We start from the raw sequence: 17,285 nt of genomic DNA, 5'->3' as shown, positions 1-17,285 counted from the left end.
TCCGTTCATCCGCGCATGATCAGTCATAACGTTTAGGACCATGTACAGTTGAAATTTTTTATATAGCGTGGATCGGCAACAAACAGCATTTGATAATCTATATATGCATTTATGCCTATATCTCACGTTCTAGGAATTACTGCAGAAAACGATAAAAACATATTTATATTCTAGACGGTATTTTCGTATGAATGTGTGAATGAAAAAGTAAAACGTTCCTACATCCTGAACGATAGATAATCGATGTTGAATGGGCCATAGTAATGTCAATTTAGCAATACAATTTAAAAAGTTATAGCCCTGCAAAGAAGGTGAACATCTCCATAGACTTACAGTACTGGCAGAGAATGGTATAAGATGCTGAAAGTGCGTGGCAGGGAATGTGTTAAGGCCAAGACCCAAGATACAAGATACAAGATACAAGATTCCTTTTTTGCCACACAACCAGGTTGGTGGTATTTATCGGTACAGAATGTATTAAGCTCTACAGTACATAAAACTGGAACATAGATACATTTACCCCCCCCCTTCCCAGCAATAGATACATAATACAGCACAACATGACACAATAAATACATAAATACAGCACAGCACGACACAGCACAACATAACACACGGAAGAGAGAAACAGACAGAGAGAGAGAGAGCGAGAATGTCGTTGGTCAAACTCTGATCTACGAGGTTTGTGCTCTCAAGTTATGCTAACGCTATTCTACAAACAAAAAGTAAAGGTCATGCAAGGCAGCTGGCTTCACGAGATCATGCAACAATCCATTCAAGTGCTTGTGTCTGAACCACCATTGGGACCAATTAGCGTCCTTTTTAGATTTGACGTAATGGCAGCTGTGGTGAGAATTTTGTTATAAAACTGTTGCTATCAGTGAGGTCAGAGATCAACACCAATAGTCTATATATACACACACACACACACACACACACACACACACACACACACACACACACACACACACACACACACACACACACACACACACACACACACACACACACACACACACACACACACACACACACACACACACACACACACACACACACACACACACACACACAGTATAATATAATATAACCGATAGGTCATACAGATCCTCATCTGCACCTTTGTTTACACTGTTTATTTTTCTCATATTTTTATATTCAGAGTTAATTATATTGTTTACAGTTTCTTTTTTCTTTCTCATATTTTTATATTCAGATTCTATTGTCTATATCTATGTATTTCTTCTATTACTCTGCCCATACCCGTACCTCCCCTCCCCAATGCTGCTATGATACCCACAAGGGGATCAATAAAGGAATATCTTATCTTATCTTAATTTTAGTTCATTTAGTTTTGTTCTTTTGAAGAGTCTTTTCCTCCTGTAAACCCTTTCTCCAACCTCCAGCTCTTACTTAATACAGACCACCTAGTTGCTGCTGCAAGCTGCACTACTGTCTACAACCATCCTTTTTCTGTCATTTCTGCTTATAGACCACCGCAACACTTCTGAAATCGGGGAGGAGATTGCGGGGGGAGCATATGAATGAATGTGGATGAGAGCCGTGGTGTAAGTGGTTGCAGCTACGGCTGTGGGGGTGCTAGAGACATGATCGAATAGACTTTTATGCGCCTGAGTTTCCTGAACACGGTTTCACAGACCACTATACCAAGAGGTGAATTCACTTCTTGGTAACGTGTCTGCATGCCTTTTAACACTATGACGACCGGCGGGGCCCGGCGATTTAGGCCAGCAGATAGTAAACAAACCGATGTACTTTCTAAGAGCTTTATATATCATTTATAGTATTGCTATCTGTCCATTCTCATTGTCACTTGAGTGCATAAACCGTGCCTTCATAATGGCTTAAAGAAAATAAAAATCCATCGGTTGGTTGTCATTTTATAGCGTCGTGAATATAAGGTTTATCGCACTTTTCGTCCCGTCTTTTTTCCCGGGAGCTAGATAATAGGCTAAACGTTGGCGCCGTTATATCAAACGCCATTTCTGCTGTATATATACGAATGAAATAAAACAAACTGCGTAGCATCCGGACTATTACAGAGCATCTATGGATGAAATGGGGGCGGCGGGGAACGCCGATTACTATTATTGATTACCAATACAGTGTGCGTTCAATATAGCATTTTCATTGACCGATCACGTTACGTTATAAAACAATGTCCAATCCAGCTGTAATTTGGGGTAATATTATCCTACCGTCAGGCCATGTGATCGCCGGCAGCATTTCCTCACCAGTCATCGGATTCTGGTAGATCGATATGCACATTGGCTAATCATAAATCCCATTATTCCACGCTGAAAAAAACGCTCACCAAACTGATCCAAGATGGAGGATGTTCGGCTGGGATCAAGGAACTATGATCCGCCCACAGAACTGTAGTTTGCATTTTTTTTTAATCACATAATGATACTGCAGTGGAGCGATGGCGCCCCTAAGTGGGTGTGGCCGGTACTGCATGTTTCGAAAATCAAATATGTGAAAAGATGCTGGTAGTGGATCGGGTACCTAAGAAGCGTTATAAATATGGAATAAAACAATAACAACTCGTCACGTATATACTCGTGGCTCTGGTCCACAACGCTCTTTTTCGAAACACGTATATACTCGTTCTCGGACAGCATAGTGTTAAGGGTGGATGAGTTTAACTTGCAGTACCGATACGTGCCACAGTCACTTCACAACACTTGAAGTCCATCGTGACTGTGGATATACTCACGGACCTCCGTTACATATATATATATCCCAATATCAATTTCAGCTATATTCACATACATTCCTAATCGATCAGAACTAAATCGGCCGAGATCAAGTCCCTTTTCCAGCACCTACTCCCCATACACATGCGCAGATTGTCAACAGAGTCTGGACGACGCGAGATGACGCACAAATGAATGTTGAATGTTCCATCAGAGGGGGGAGCTTCGGTGGTAGTGTGAGTGGCTACAGACCATTGCACTTAAATATAAACATTAGTCTACCTGGAGACTCAATGAGGTAATTGTAGATGTCGCCATAAGACGCGTCTGGCCATTTAGTGGGATAATTTTTTCATTATCCTGTTCGGCTGAAAGAACACTGGCCACCGAAGCTCCCCCCTCTGATGGAACAGTCCACATTAATTCGTGTGTCATCTCGCGTCGTCCAGACTCCGTTGACAATCTGCGCATGTGTATGGGGAGTAGGTGCTGGAAAAGGGACTTGATCACAGCCGATTTAGTTCTGTTTAGGAAACTCAGGCACATAAAAGTCTATTCGATCATGTCTCTAGCACCCCCACAGCCGTAACTGCAACCACTTACATCACGGCTCTCATCCACATTCATTCATATGCTCCCCCCGCAATCTCCTCCCCGATTTCAATGTAACGGCGGAAGTGCAGTGGTCTAATTACAAGGTCAAAGGTGAAAGTGCTATACTCACTGCTGTCCACTGGAGGTCTCCCTTCTTCAGAAGCTTCCGGATCATCCTCAGAGCTTTGTTCCTTTTCCTCAACACTCTCAGGGGGTTGAATCCGATCTGAAAAGGCATTGGTGTGTGAGTGAGTGAGAGAGAGAGAGAGAGAGAGAGAGAGAGAGAGAGAGAGAGAGAGAGAGAGAGAGAGAGAGAGAGAGAGAGAGAGAGAGAGAGAGAGAGAGAGAGAGAGAGAGAGAGAGAGAGAGAGAGAGAGAGAGAGAGAGAGAGAGAGAGAGAGAGAGAGAGAGAGAGAGAGAGAGAGAGAATGTCGTTGGTCAAACTCTGATCTACGAGGTTTGTGCTCTCAAGTTATGCTAACGCTATTCTACAAACAGAAAGTAAAGGTCATGCAAGGCAGCTGGCTTCACGAGATCACGCAATAATCCATTCCAGTGCTTGTGTCCGAACCAATTAGCATCCTTTTTAGATTTGATTAGATTAAATGTATTGTCATCATACAGCACAAGTACAGTTCAATGAAAAGACATTTGGCATCCAACCAGAGTGTAAATGTGTGTTCAGTAGAAAGCTATCCGACTGCAAGCTAGCCTAGCTTAGCACAAGTGGATCCAGATATGCTAGCCTAGCTTAAAACTCCAGGAGAGGTGTTTCTGGCCAACAGCTAGGCTGCTTCCATTCATTTGCGCTAGGCTAGCTTGCAGCCAGATAGCTTACTACTGAACGCACTGAGAGGAAACTGGTATCTATCTTCTTGTCTGACTCTGGAGAAGACGGTAAGCGCATTTCCCGTAATGTTGGCGTGTTCCTTTAAAGACATGGTCTGGATAATGGAAAAATACTGTAGGCATTAAGACACATACAGCAGGGGGAGCTCCAGTAGCTCACCACGTACCGCGAGCGCTATTTCAGCGCCGTGGACAACCGTGCTCGTCACGGATCTGGGGTTTAGCGAGTTCGAATCCCGGACTGCAGCCGTGCCTTTCCCAGAGTGTCTTCCCCCCCATCTGAACCCTTTCAGCCTGTTTCTGTCGGTCATCCTTGACCAGAATAAATGTGATAAACACATAAAAGAGCCAGGGGAATGGCCAAAGTAAAAAAAAAAAAAAGAAAAAACACATACAGCTTCCAACAGCTTGCTCCGGAAGAAGTCGATGTTGGCAAAGAAGATCGGCGACGGAATCCTGAAGATCTTTACTCCCTCTGGCTCATAGATCTGCAGAAGAAAAGCATCTTTAAAATATATATATATGATAGTATTCTGTCTTCTCTCCCAAGCTTGACAAATAAGATCTGCCATGAAAAAAGTTCCCTTCCTGAAGCACAGGAGTTCATATTCATCCTGCTCCAACATAAATGGACGACATTTTACTAAAAAGTACTTCCCTTAGATACATAATGTAACGGTTGTGACATCGTCACCTTAAACTTCGATGCCCCGAGGGAGTTTCGAACACGGGTCTCCCACGCCGCGTGCAACAGCACATACCGCTATACCAAGAAGTGAACTCACTGCTTTGTAACGTGTCTATGTGTCTTTTGAGGATGAGAGTGAGTTTAACCCATAGCACTGCTATTCGCCCCAGTTACTTCACAACGTCTGAAGTCCATCGTGACTGCGCTTCACATGCCTTTTAAGGGTGGATGAGTTTAACTTGCAGTACCGCTACGTGCCACAGTCACTTCACAACACTTGAAGTCCATCGTGACTGTGGATATACTCACGGACCTCCGTTACATATATATATATATCCCAATATCAATTTCTGCTATATTCACATACATTCTTAAAGTGTTTGATCTGGTAGATGGATAATAAGCTTCATGGAACTTTATTATCTACATTGTAAATCAAAATAAAGGTTCATTCTGTTTTACTATAGCAAACACAATTAAAAACTCATGTTTACCGGTTGTCTAATGGTTTGTATCAGGAGCTTCAATCAATCAACTAGAGAATGAAAACATTTCTTTATTCCTGTCTTCTTGGGTTTCTGGCGGTGGGGCTGCTCATTTATTCACATTTAAATCACGGAATGAGCCTTTAATGACAATAATGGCATACAGAGGACTTCAAACTGTATAACCTTTCCGTCTGTATTAGACTATGGCGATGTGATTTATATGCATGCTCCTTCCTCCCTGCTTAAAAAGCTGGATTCTGCGTACCATGCTGCTATATGTTTTTTTTTTTTTATTCTTTTTTAAACAAACATATAAACAAACATGACAACACACGATAAGATATACAAGCATTAATTAACAGTGCATATCCAATTAAATTACCATTTAGTAAAATGTCTTATACAGGATATACCCCCAATACCTGCTATCTAATACCCTACACACGAGCTCTAGCTCGTACCCCCCCCTCCCGGACCCCCCATTGGATAATCCATCCATTATCACTCGCTCCTAACCAGACACTACCATTATATGCTAGCTTTTATTCTCTCCACCACTTCTAACCACATTGTCATTTTGGATTAATTGAGACCCAAAATTCTTGCTGTAGATATTTCTTGATAAATCACATCGAGATATGTAAAAATTCAGACCTTCCGGCACATTTTCTCCGGTTGAAACCATCGTGATGCTATCAGCTTTTTAGCCACTGTGATACCAGATAAAACCAATCTCTTTAGCTGTGGAGGTACTGCATATTCAAAAACATCATTCAGCAGTAATACAGAGGGGTGTACAGGTATATTCAGAGTTAAGAGATTTGATAATTGCTGGGTCACTTCTTTCCAGAATATCTTAACTGGTGGGCAGTCCCAGTACATGTGCATAAATGTCCCCTCGTCCCCATTTGTACATAAGGAGCATTTGGAGTCTTGTTTAAGACCCATTCTGTTCAGTCTTATAGGAGTCAAGTATGTCCTGTGAATATAGTTAAGATTGATTTGTTGATGGTCCGGGTTCCTTGATGTAAATCGAACATTTGCCCAGGCTTCTTGCCAATCAAAATCTTTTTCCAGGTCTGGTATATCCCTCCTCCAGACTGAGTCTAGGTGGAGGGTTTCATACGAGGACGTTAGTAATTGATGATAAAAATCTGAAACAAAACCTCTCGATGTCTCTCTTTCATAGAATAATTTGTGGTATCTGTGGTGTACAATTGGTATCTTTAATGGAACACCGTGAGCCTTCAAACATAACAATAACTGTGCGTAAAAATAATATGTGGAATCAGTGAGTTTAAATTTTTTGCGTATTTCATCATAACTACAAAAACCCTGTTTGTTGAAAACATCTCTGCTATACGTTTTGTAACGGGTGCAGGCTCTCGCACCCACCACTGTACTTTGTATCAGTCTTTAGGATGGTCCTCTCTGTACCAAAGAAGACAATCTATGTAAGCTGCCCTTATATATCTCCAGACTTCTGTCCTTTTATACTTGCTTTTTTAATACCAGACAAGCAGCAAATGGGATGCTTTTAAATGTTCCTTTGATGCAGTCAGAGCTTGGTAAAGCTGCATTCTCCCACTATGCTCCCTTTTTATGGAATACGCTGCAAGTGAAACTTTGTCTAGAGGCACTTCCTACTGTGAATGCTTTTAAAGGTATGCTACGATTAGCCCTTCATGAAACATGTAACTGTTTTACCTGATGCTATTGCTGATTATGCTTCTTGCCACTGCACAAATGGCCTTCTGTGTTTGTATTTGATTTTTATGTTTTTTGTTTAACACATTGGCGCCCGACCACAGAGATGTCCGTGTTTCAAATCCAACGCTAGAGGGCCATCCACGGACAAGTCCGTGGCAAGGTTGTTTTGGCTTTTATTCCATTTTAATAACCTACTCAAGGTCACCGAGCGGCACTGCAGAAGTACCCTACTCTTTGAATTCTGAAAAGTGCATTACCGGCCAGATCCTCTTAGGGGCGCTGTCTCGATAATGCAGTGTGTCCTGTGGCAGAACGGTGCATTCTTTATTTTTTTTACTTTCAATAGAGTTTCCAGTTAGCTGGATCCTATATGTGTAGCCTGTAGCTTGGAATACCTTTTGCGACGCCGAATTCACTATGCAGTAAAGGAATATATCATCAGCCAATGGACATATCGATCTACCAGATGGCGATCAATAACTGGGAAATCATTTTGGGGGTCCAACCGGCCCACGGTAAGATCTTTTTCACGTAAATTACATGCTGATCAGGCCTTGTTATGATAGCCATCCACCCGATCAGCAAATGTGGCTACTGAGGCTAACACGGTTATTGGTAATCAATAATCAGAAACAACGTCCCCCGCCCCCCCCCCCCCCCTTCATGCATTCATGGTGGACCATCAATACCGACAATATGCATTTTTGGTTTTAGCTCTAGCTTCTGTAGTGCCGAAACGCTGTTCGATTTAATGTTATTAGCTTAGCGCCCTGTATCTCGCCTTCCAGGAAATATACTAGTCCAAATCCCATATAACGCTTATATTCACAATGCTATAAAATTAGAACGTATTGATGAAAAAATTATTTCTTTAAGCCATTTTGAAGGGATGGTTTATGGTCTCAATTGACAATGAGAATGGACAGATAGCAATACTATAAAGTATAGATTTAGCTCTACAAACAACCTCACAAACTATGCAAGTCTATTTTGAAATGCTGGCCGTCTAGAGTGATATTAGACGGCCCCCAATGGCCCTGAATGTGTTAATGCCCTTGTTTTTATGTTTTTATGTTGAAACTTGTTGTGTGCCGTGTTGGTCAGGACTTCCTTGAAGAAGAGATCTTGTATCTCAATGGGACATTCCTGGATAAATAAAGGATAAAAAAATTATAATAATAACAGACGTAATCATGTAGAGGCTGACTTACACTGAGATAGTCTTTCCTGTCTCTGTAGATGTCTGTTCCCTCGATGTTCGCCAGGACACTGCAGCGCGGGCTTGAGGAGACCAAGACAGAAACAATCACATCAATATATTCTCAACTTTATTGATCGTGTAATAGTCTGTAATTGTTCTTAGCTCTATTCTATTTAAATCTTTCAAAAATGTTCTTATGTACCCCAGTTGCTATTGCTTATTTGTGTTTTATTACACGTATATGTTCATACATACCAACTGTTTCGCCTGTTTTTTCCCCCACCCATTGATCATCCATACTGTTGCAACACTATACTATCACCAACATCCAAGAAGGGGGATCCCCCCTTGAACGGCCCTTCTAAGGTTTTTCCCCTCCACATCGCCTGTGGTGCTTTTTTCCTATTGCTAGGTTTTTAGTAAGTTTTTCCTTAGCTTCGCGTGGGGTATGTCTGGGAGTGTTGTTTTGGATTTCATGATGGTTTTTTTTTGTTATTGATTTATTGGGATGTTTCTTCTTGACCTGTTTAAAGAAGACTTGTCCAGCCCATGGGGACATTAACGTGTGATTGCAGGCTTTACAAATAAATTTGATTTGATTTGATTTACTGTACTACTATGCACTCAACACTGCAGCACCCAAGTTTCAACACTGTTTGACGAACATTGTTACTCAGCTGAAAGAGTTGTACCCTTCCTGCTGACTTGTTGTACATAACTTGTAAGGCACTTTGGATAAAAGCTTTCAGCTAAATTACTATAAATGTAGGTTCATCAACGACTGCACTTTCTAGAGTGCATGGTGTAGATAAAAAATGTATGTAACTTTTCTACCAATCTGTATTAGAGAGTCTCATCAGATACGGTATTACAGCGTGGTTTGGTAACCTGTCTGTACAACTAAAGTCCAAACTGGTCCGTCTGATGCAGACTGCATGGAAGATCATAGGGGTGAAAGGTCACCCATCCCTGCAGTCTATTTTTGAACAGGCTACTCTAAGGCAAGCCAATAGAATAGTCTCGGACCCCTCCCATGTTTTACATGCCGAGTAGGAGCTACTGGCCTCTGGGAGGAGGTTTAGAGTTCCACGCTCAGTCTAAATAGGTTTAAAAACTCCTTTATTCCGATCTCAGTTAAACTTTGAAATAGTGCCAGATAGATGGCCGGCAATTATCGAATAACTGATATTTGGTTGTATATTATCGAATATCGATATTCGATAACCGATATTTGGGTATACTATTCTAATGTGGTGTTGCCAGACATCCTGCTGTGCAGGCACTTTACTGTATCTTTATTTTTTTTTTATCCACTTTTTTCTCCTTAAAATCCCAATTTCGTGTTTCCAATTCTCCCCTCCCCTGTCTTGAACGTTGCTTGACTATGCCCCTCACTGGTCGGTTGTAGGGAGGATAGAAGCCTTGCATCACGTGTCCCCTCCGGTACACGTGGAGGCAGCCTGTCACATCTTTTCACCTGCCAGACTCTCATTGGCGAGGTGTAACGTGTGGGAGGCTCACACTACCCCCGCTATTTCCTGTCTCTGCTGTGCAGGCGCCCCAACCGACCTGTAGGAGTCGCTGTCCACAACGTCCAGATTACCACCCATCGACTTCCACCCGCTGACTCTGCCAATTGAGCCAGTATGACGGCCGGCCCAAGCCGGAGGCAATGCTGACATCCGGATTCGAGACCGGAGTCTCTTGCATTGGTGACGAGCGCAATCTCCGCTGCGCCACCCAGCCGCCCCACTTTATTGTAGCTTTTAAATTGTTTATCTCCTCGGTTTGGAGTCAGTTGTGTTGTGTCATGTCTGTATCTATGTGTCTGTGGCTGCAGTGTGGGTGTAAGCCCAAGACACATTTCCCAGCTGATGGGACAATAAAGTGACTATTTTTTTTATTATATTATTTATTATTATCTTTATTAGCGTTTTTCACAGCTTTTTCTGGCCACGCAGAACCGACAGAGGAGAGAGGGAGAACGGGAGGAGAAGCAGGGAGGACATGCGGCAAATGTAAAATGTAAAAGTAAGTAAATAAGTAAATAAATACTTACAACTGGGTCCTGTAGATGACAGTGAGCAGCTCGATCCCGAGACCCACAGCCAGGCCTAGATCCAGGCCCAGTAAGATGGAGGCTAGGCAGGTCCCTATCCACACCACCTGTTTTCAGAGAAACAGGAAATTATTTAAAGTTCTTCAGTTTTGAAGCAGGATAATGGATACGATTTTTACCCAAAAATGTGAGTACGTTTTATGTGTTTTATTGAATTGAAGGTTTTTAGATTTTTTTTTGCCTTTCTACCTTTTCTCCCATCCCCCAATTTAGTCATTATGCCAATTATGGGGAGAATTATGCAGAGATTTGGTTTGAAATGTCCCCTAAAATAGAAATATTTTATAGAAAATGTGTACTAAAGTACAAATACCTCCAAACTCTAACAAGTACTCGGTTACTTTCCACTTACACAGTCTGTCCTCTCCCTCCTCTACAGGTACTTAGTCTGTCCTCTCCCTCCTCTACAGGTACTTAGTCTGTCCTCTCCCTCCTCTACAGGTACTTAGTCTGTCCTCTCCCTCCCCCACAGGTACTCACACAGTCCGGTTGGTCCCTCCCCCTCAGGTAACTCACACAGTCCGGTCGGTCCCGCCTCCTCAGGTAACTCACACAGTCTGGCCCCTCCCCCCCAGGTAACTCACACAGTCCGGTCGGTCCCTTGATTGACAGCACTAATACTCACACAGTCCGGTCGGTCCCGCCTCCTCAGGTAACTCACACAGTCTGGCCCCTCCCCCCCAGGTAACTCACACAGTCCGGTCGGTCCCTTGATTGACAGCACTAATACTCACACAGTCCGGTCGGTCCCGCCTCCTCAGGTAACTCACACAGTCTGGCCCCTCCCCCCCAGGTAACTCACACAGTCCGGTCGGTCCCTTGATTGACAGCACTAATACTCACACAGTCTGGTCGGTCCCGCCTCCACAGGTACGGGACGTTGCTGAACTGCATCAACATGCCCTTCAGGTTGACGATCACCACGGCGCCCAGCACGGACTGCAGGCACACAGAGGTCAGGGGTCAGGTCAGCATCGACTAACCCCCGCGTTCCGTTGAAAGTCGAAGGTATATGAAATATGTTGTTTATCTAAGAACCATATATATATATATATATATATATATATATATATATATATATATATATATATAATATATATATATATATATATATATATATATATATTAAGGCTGTCAAAGTTAACGTGTCATTAACAATTCTGTTAACGCCAGGAGAGAGTGTGTGTGTGTGAGAGAGAGAGAGAGAGAGAGAGGGGGGGGGGAGGGGGTGAGTCCTCAGGCCTTGTGTGGGTGAATGTAACAAGTTTCGAACGTTTTCTTTCCCCTATTATTTCATGCTTTATTCATTGTTTTAAATTATTATTTTCTTTCAAGTTATTTTGTGCATCACTCTGTTTTGAATTTGATGCAAATTTGCTATGCATGAGGGTCGTCCTTTTGTAAAAAATTTGATGAATTTGCGATTAATCGTAAGTTAACTATGGACAATCATGCGATTAATCAGATTAAATATTTTAATCGATTGACAGCCTTGATATATATATATAATGTTCTTGTGGCTGGTGTGATTATGGCTGGTGTTTGAGCACAAGATATGCTTGGAAACGGTTATATATTCTGCAGCCATCTTACCTTCTGAAGCGGCTCCAGGAGGAACCCGAGGGCCAGGGTGACCACCATCACGACGAGTGCTGACAGGAGACCAGCCACCTGGAGAGAAGACGTCACAACGGTCCTTAAAGGAGCACTTCATCTCACACAGAGCGGTTAATTACAGCTCCATGAAATGATGTAGATGAAAAGATAGCAACACCTTGTCTTATAGAGACTGCTACCTTATCATTTCATTGAGCTGTAATTAACACAACACCTTGTCTTATAGGGACTGTTACCTTATCATTTCATTGAGCTGTAATTAACACAACACCTTGTCTTATAGGGACTGCTACCTTATCATTTCATTAAGCTGTAATTAACACAACACCTTATCTTATAGGGACTGCTGCCTTATCATTTCATTAAGCTGTAATTAACACAACACCTTGTCTTATAGGGACTGCTACCTTATCATTTCATTGAGCTGTAATTAACACAACACCTTGTCTTATAGGGACTGTTACCTTATCATTTCATTGAGCTGTAATTAACACAACACCTTGTCTTATAGGGACTGTTACCTTATCATTTCATTGAGATTGAGCTGTAATTAACACAACACAAGGTGTTGTGAAGGATCAGATTAAACCGAATATATATATTTATTTATGGATATATATTTAATAGTATTTGTATATCGTTTGATATCCCCTGTATATTCCTTGTACAATATGCACTGAATATCCCTTTAGTCTACTAACAGCCCATAATAGTTTCATTCTACCATTGGACGAGAACCTGGCGCCAGCAGCCATGCCCCTTGGTTCAAGTTCAATCGTGCCGCCCAATATGTCGTGGCAAGCCCGGTTCCGCGTAGGAATACGTCTGGCGAAATACGAATGGTACTATTTGTTCACAGCGCATATATATATGGCGCAAGTAAAGTAGAACTTCCTTTTAGTCCATTAGTTCTTTACCCTCCAACCGAGTAACAGACGCGAAGCCTCACCCACGACGCACGTGTGGTGCAGTAAGGCCTACTTGGCCCCAGAATAGGCATTGAGATATCGTGTGGATTAATAGTTGAATTGTCATAGTTTGGCACTATACCGTCGAGTTGGACGTATTTCTATTAAGCTAATAATAGTCTATTATGTATGGTGCATCGTTCGGTTAGAGTTATAAAGTGAGCAGTACCCCCATCGTTCCTGACGTTATCTGGAGTCTTAACCAGGCTGGGCAGACCACGTGTGGTGCTTGCATCCGAGGAGCTCCGGGCCAGGACGAGTGGACCTGTACATTGGATTACTTTACCCGGACGACGGCGAGCCTTCCACGGCTTGGATTATCTACATGCTTTGGGTGCTTTGATTATTCCATGGATAACGGCCAACACTGCTGAGTGTTGGAACTACCCCCCGGAGAGGAGTCCAGGTGAGACGGCGCTCTACCCCAGTGAGGTCGCCTCACGTCTCTTCATCTGTGGACCGGCAGCTACCGTCCACCAGAGGGTCCAGCTGTATTCATCTGCGGACCGAGGTTCTGTGGGCATCGTGTTCAGGACTCTGAATTCTCCCAAGAAATCGTCGGCCAGATGGGATACCGCCAGCGGCTCTTCTAACCCCCCCCTACTGTCTTACAACCAGCGGGAACCCCCCCCCCTTAGTGTATCCAGCTATAATCATTTAAGTACCATCGCTATAGTTCCCTAAAGAACCAGGTTGTATATTTGCTCCCTGCGTAACCAGAGATTGGACATTCAATGTTGATTTACCTACGAATACTCATTTGCCATACAAGTGCATTTCAAATCATAAATGTCATTAAGTGAACGTTGTATATACCCTTTGCTATATAAAATATTCGATTTATACATTTGTGTGGACTTCGTTTCATCAGGTGGGAAAGTGTTCATCATATCTATATCATGTACTGGATGGCCAGAAGTTAAAGTACAAGAGGTAGTGGTTTAATAATACCATACTTATCAATACAGTCAGGGAATTGTACCCCTCAGTTACACAAGGATTCAACTTATTTACTCTCAATAACGGTCAAACCAAATGAATGGGTGCAAAATGTGTTTAGAATGTGTGAAATGTGCAAAATAAATCAGCGTTGTTTTTTGGTGAAGTGCCCCTTTAGGTGCTCACTTTAGGAGGATTACAAATAAGCTATTTACCCAATCATACCAATTAACCCTTTCAGGCATAAGCCTTTTGAATGTTTTTATCTTATTTGAATTAATAATGTTATAATTAATACATTCATAACTATCATAACTATTTGAAAAAACATTGTTAGTAAAACTATCTCGGAATGATCAGTTCTCGTACACCTGACATGACTCATTAATAAGCAATCATTCTACTTTTGCCATTCATTCTGATATCTGGCCGTTTTAGTGCAAGTATAGTGTTTATATCCAAACACTAGGGGTCAATGTTGTCCATAATATTCCCAAAGTGCTTATCATGCACATCTCATGCACTGTGAGCTGAACTGGTGTTGGTTAGTGTTGGTATTAGTACTGGTATTGGTATTGGTATTGGTACTGGTACTGGTATTATTACTGGTATTGGTATTATTACTGGTATTATTACTGGTATTGGTATTGGTGATTTACCTGAGTCTTGCCCCCTGTGCTCTCCTGAACAGCTGTCCTGGATAAAGCCGTACTTGCTGCAAAACACTTGAAGGAGGCTCCAAAGATGTTACTGACGCCAAAGGCTATCAGCTCCTATAAGCAACCAATGAGAGGACAGTTTCTATTCCATCATAGAATATATCAACCAATGAGAGGACATCTTCTATTCTATCATAGAATATATCAACCAATGAGAGGACACGTTATATTCCATCATAGAATATATCAACCAATGAGAGGACACCTTATATTCCATCATAGGATATATCAACCAATGAGAGGACACCTTATATTCCATAATAGAATATATCATAGAATCCTAATTAAAGCCCCAATCATGTATATCCTTGACCACATAGGTATGGGGGTATATTCACATACATTTGTGCAAAGGTTGATTTGTAAATGGAAAATATGCTTTATTAACCATCATACACCAGAATATAGATTTTATTCCTATGTTTAAGCACATGAATATAAACAATATAAACAAACGTGTATACCCCCCGCCTCCCGACATCAAATGTAAAGACTGTGACGCACCTGGTTTCCATCGATGGTGTAGTCATGTTTGACGGAGTAGACCTTGGCCACGGAGAAGGCCACGGCGAAGCCCACGATCGCCATGGGGAAGGCCTCCATCACCGTCTCCTGGAAGATGTGCAGGTTCGGTGGCATGGGAGCCTCGTACCTGAGGAGACACCGGTTTAGTTTAGTTTACTCAGTTTATTTGATCAGGGACACTGCATATCAATCAACAGTTATACATTTATAAATGAATACAAAAAAAAAGAAATTTAAATATGCCAACATTAGCAGGGTTGCTAGTTTTCAGTTGTAGTCCCTGGGCTAGATGTTTAAGCCAGAAAAGAAACAGAAAAATAGAAGGACATTAAAGCTAACAGAGTGATCCCGTTAACAGAGTGATACCAGTAACAGAGTGATACCGTTAAGAGTGTGATATTGTAGGGCGGCTAAGTGGCGCAGTGGGCAAGGCGCTCGCCACTAACGCAGGAGATGCTGGGTTCGAGCCCAGCTCTCGTCGTTGCTTCCGGCTTGGCTGGTCGTTCATACTAATACAATTGGCAGTATTAGGGGGTGGGAAAGCCGGTGGGTGGGGATCGGACATTGTGGACAGCGACTCCTACAGGTCGGTTGGTGCGTCTGTACAGCAGAATCAGGAAGTATCGGGGGCAGTGTGAGCCTCCCACGCGTTACTCCTCGCCACTGAGAGATCGTGCTGTACACGTGAAAAGATGCGATGGCTGCCTCCTCGTGTACCGGAGGGGACACGTGATGTAAGGCTTCGTCCACATTGCAGCCGACCAGTGGGAGGCATGGTCTAGCAACGTTCGAGACAGGGGAGGGAAGAATTGGATAATACGAAATTGGGATGGGAGAAAAATTGAAAAATGGGGGAGAAAAAGCAGATACAAAAAAAAAGTGTGATATTGTTAACAGAGTGTGTTTGAATATCACACTTGATACATGAACGTTGGATGCAGGTGATGAACTCACTCACCCCATTGGAATGAAGCCAATGACTTCGACTTTATACTCCTCCTTGAAGCTGAGCGCGTAGGAAACGCCACACGCTATGACAGTCTGGAAGATAATCAATACCTGGCCGTTAATCACCATTAATGATTAGCCCCGTCGCCTGACTCACATGGTTAGTTTCACAATGAAATGTTTCCCGGTTCATGTCGATGCCGTTTCTTTGAAACCGTAGAATAATTTCCAAGCATGGGTTCAGTGCCAAGAGCGGTCATCGTTGACCTTTAACCTTCCTGATGACTTGTCGTACAGAACTTGTAAGTCGCTTTGGATAAAAGCGTTGAGTTAAATGACTAAATGTAAATGTAAAATGTAATGAGAGGATGGTGCAGAGTCTGCCCTCACCATGATGACCTCGATGGGGATGGGGACGGGCAGCTTGGCCTTGAACCTGTCGTTGAGCTCCTTGACGATGAACACCACCACCATGATGATGACGGAGGTCACCAGGTCACAGATGTTGGTGTCGGTGATCTGGGTGAAGATGCTCTCCAGGGTCTGAGGGGAAAAGACTAATGTAAGAAAAAAAAACAATCTGTGGTATTTTCTTCGTTCAAATAAGTGGTCTACATGTAACCTGCGCCCCCAAAAATGGCAATTTTAGTTTTTGTTTTTGAGGACTGCATACTTTTTTTGCAAACCAAAACAACATACTTTATACTTATAGCACATGCATGAGCATGGTCTCTTTTGAAAGGTGACATTCTGAAGTTTCTGATTCCAGAAAGAAAATCCACTTTAGAGTAACATAGGTCTGAACTTGAGTTGTAGAAAAACTTGTTACTCAAGTTTTTCTGTAGTAGTTAGTAGTCCAGATGTAGTATTTCCCCAGAAGGTGCTATGGCTTAAAACACTCCCGAGATCCATAGCCTGAAGCCTTATGTAGTACATGTCCAGATTTCATAAAGATCCATTCAGAAATGAATGATTATGAGTGATTTTGGTAAACTGTGTACAAAAGAAAAACTCAGTTTTCTCATAGACTTCAATTCATTCGGCTGTTTTTCTCTTCCTGTTTTCGCTCATTAGTTTTTCACCTAGATCCCTGATTCATACATCCCCACCTGGGGTATCATTGGAAAGCCACACTCATTGGCTACAACCCTCCACAATCATTTTCGAGATCGCCAAATGATTGACGGAACTAGAGCCCCA

General features: G+C 42.4%; 1 protein-coding gene across 1 annotated transcript in view; it reads right to left on the bottom strand.

The window, feature by feature from the left end:
* The window catches only part of LOC311241960 (chloride anion exchanger-like), a gene marked incomplete at its 5' end in the record, with an annotated part of 36,603 nt that overhangs the window by 13,135 nt on the left and 6,183 nt on the right, over positions 1 to 17,285 (bottom strand). The window contains 10 exons of the mRNA XM_084330918.1: positions 3,445 to 3,540; positions 4,559 to 4,651; positions 8,261 to 8,330; positions 10,310 to 10,416; positions 11,213 to 11,308; positions 11,963 to 12,040; positions 14,553 to 14,666; positions 15,117 to 15,264; positions 16,096 to 16,178; positions 16,476 to 16,628. Of these exons, the coding sequence (XP_084187044.1) occupies positions 3,445 to 3,540; positions 4,559 to 4,651; positions 8,261 to 8,330; positions 10,310 to 10,416; positions 11,213 to 11,308; positions 11,963 to 12,040; positions 14,553 to 14,666; positions 15,117 to 15,264; positions 16,096 to 16,178; positions 16,476 to 16,628 (1,038 nt within the window). The remainder of the gene's footprint in view (positions 1 to 3,444; positions 3,541 to 4,558; positions 4,652 to 8,260; positions 8,331 to 10,309; positions 10,417 to 11,212; positions 11,309 to 11,962; positions 12,041 to 14,552; positions 14,667 to 15,116; positions 15,265 to 16,095; positions 16,179 to 16,475; positions 16,629 to 17,285) is intronic.

The sequence above is a fragment of the Notolepis coatsorum genome (assembly GCF_963971535.1).
Source record: "Notolepis coatsorum genome assembly, chromosome: 15".
Lineage (NCBI taxonomy): Eukaryota > Metazoa > Chordata > Actinopteri > Aulopiformes > Paralepididae > Notolepis > Notolepis coatsorum.
This window is presented reverse-complemented; position numbering and strand designations above follow the sequence as displayed.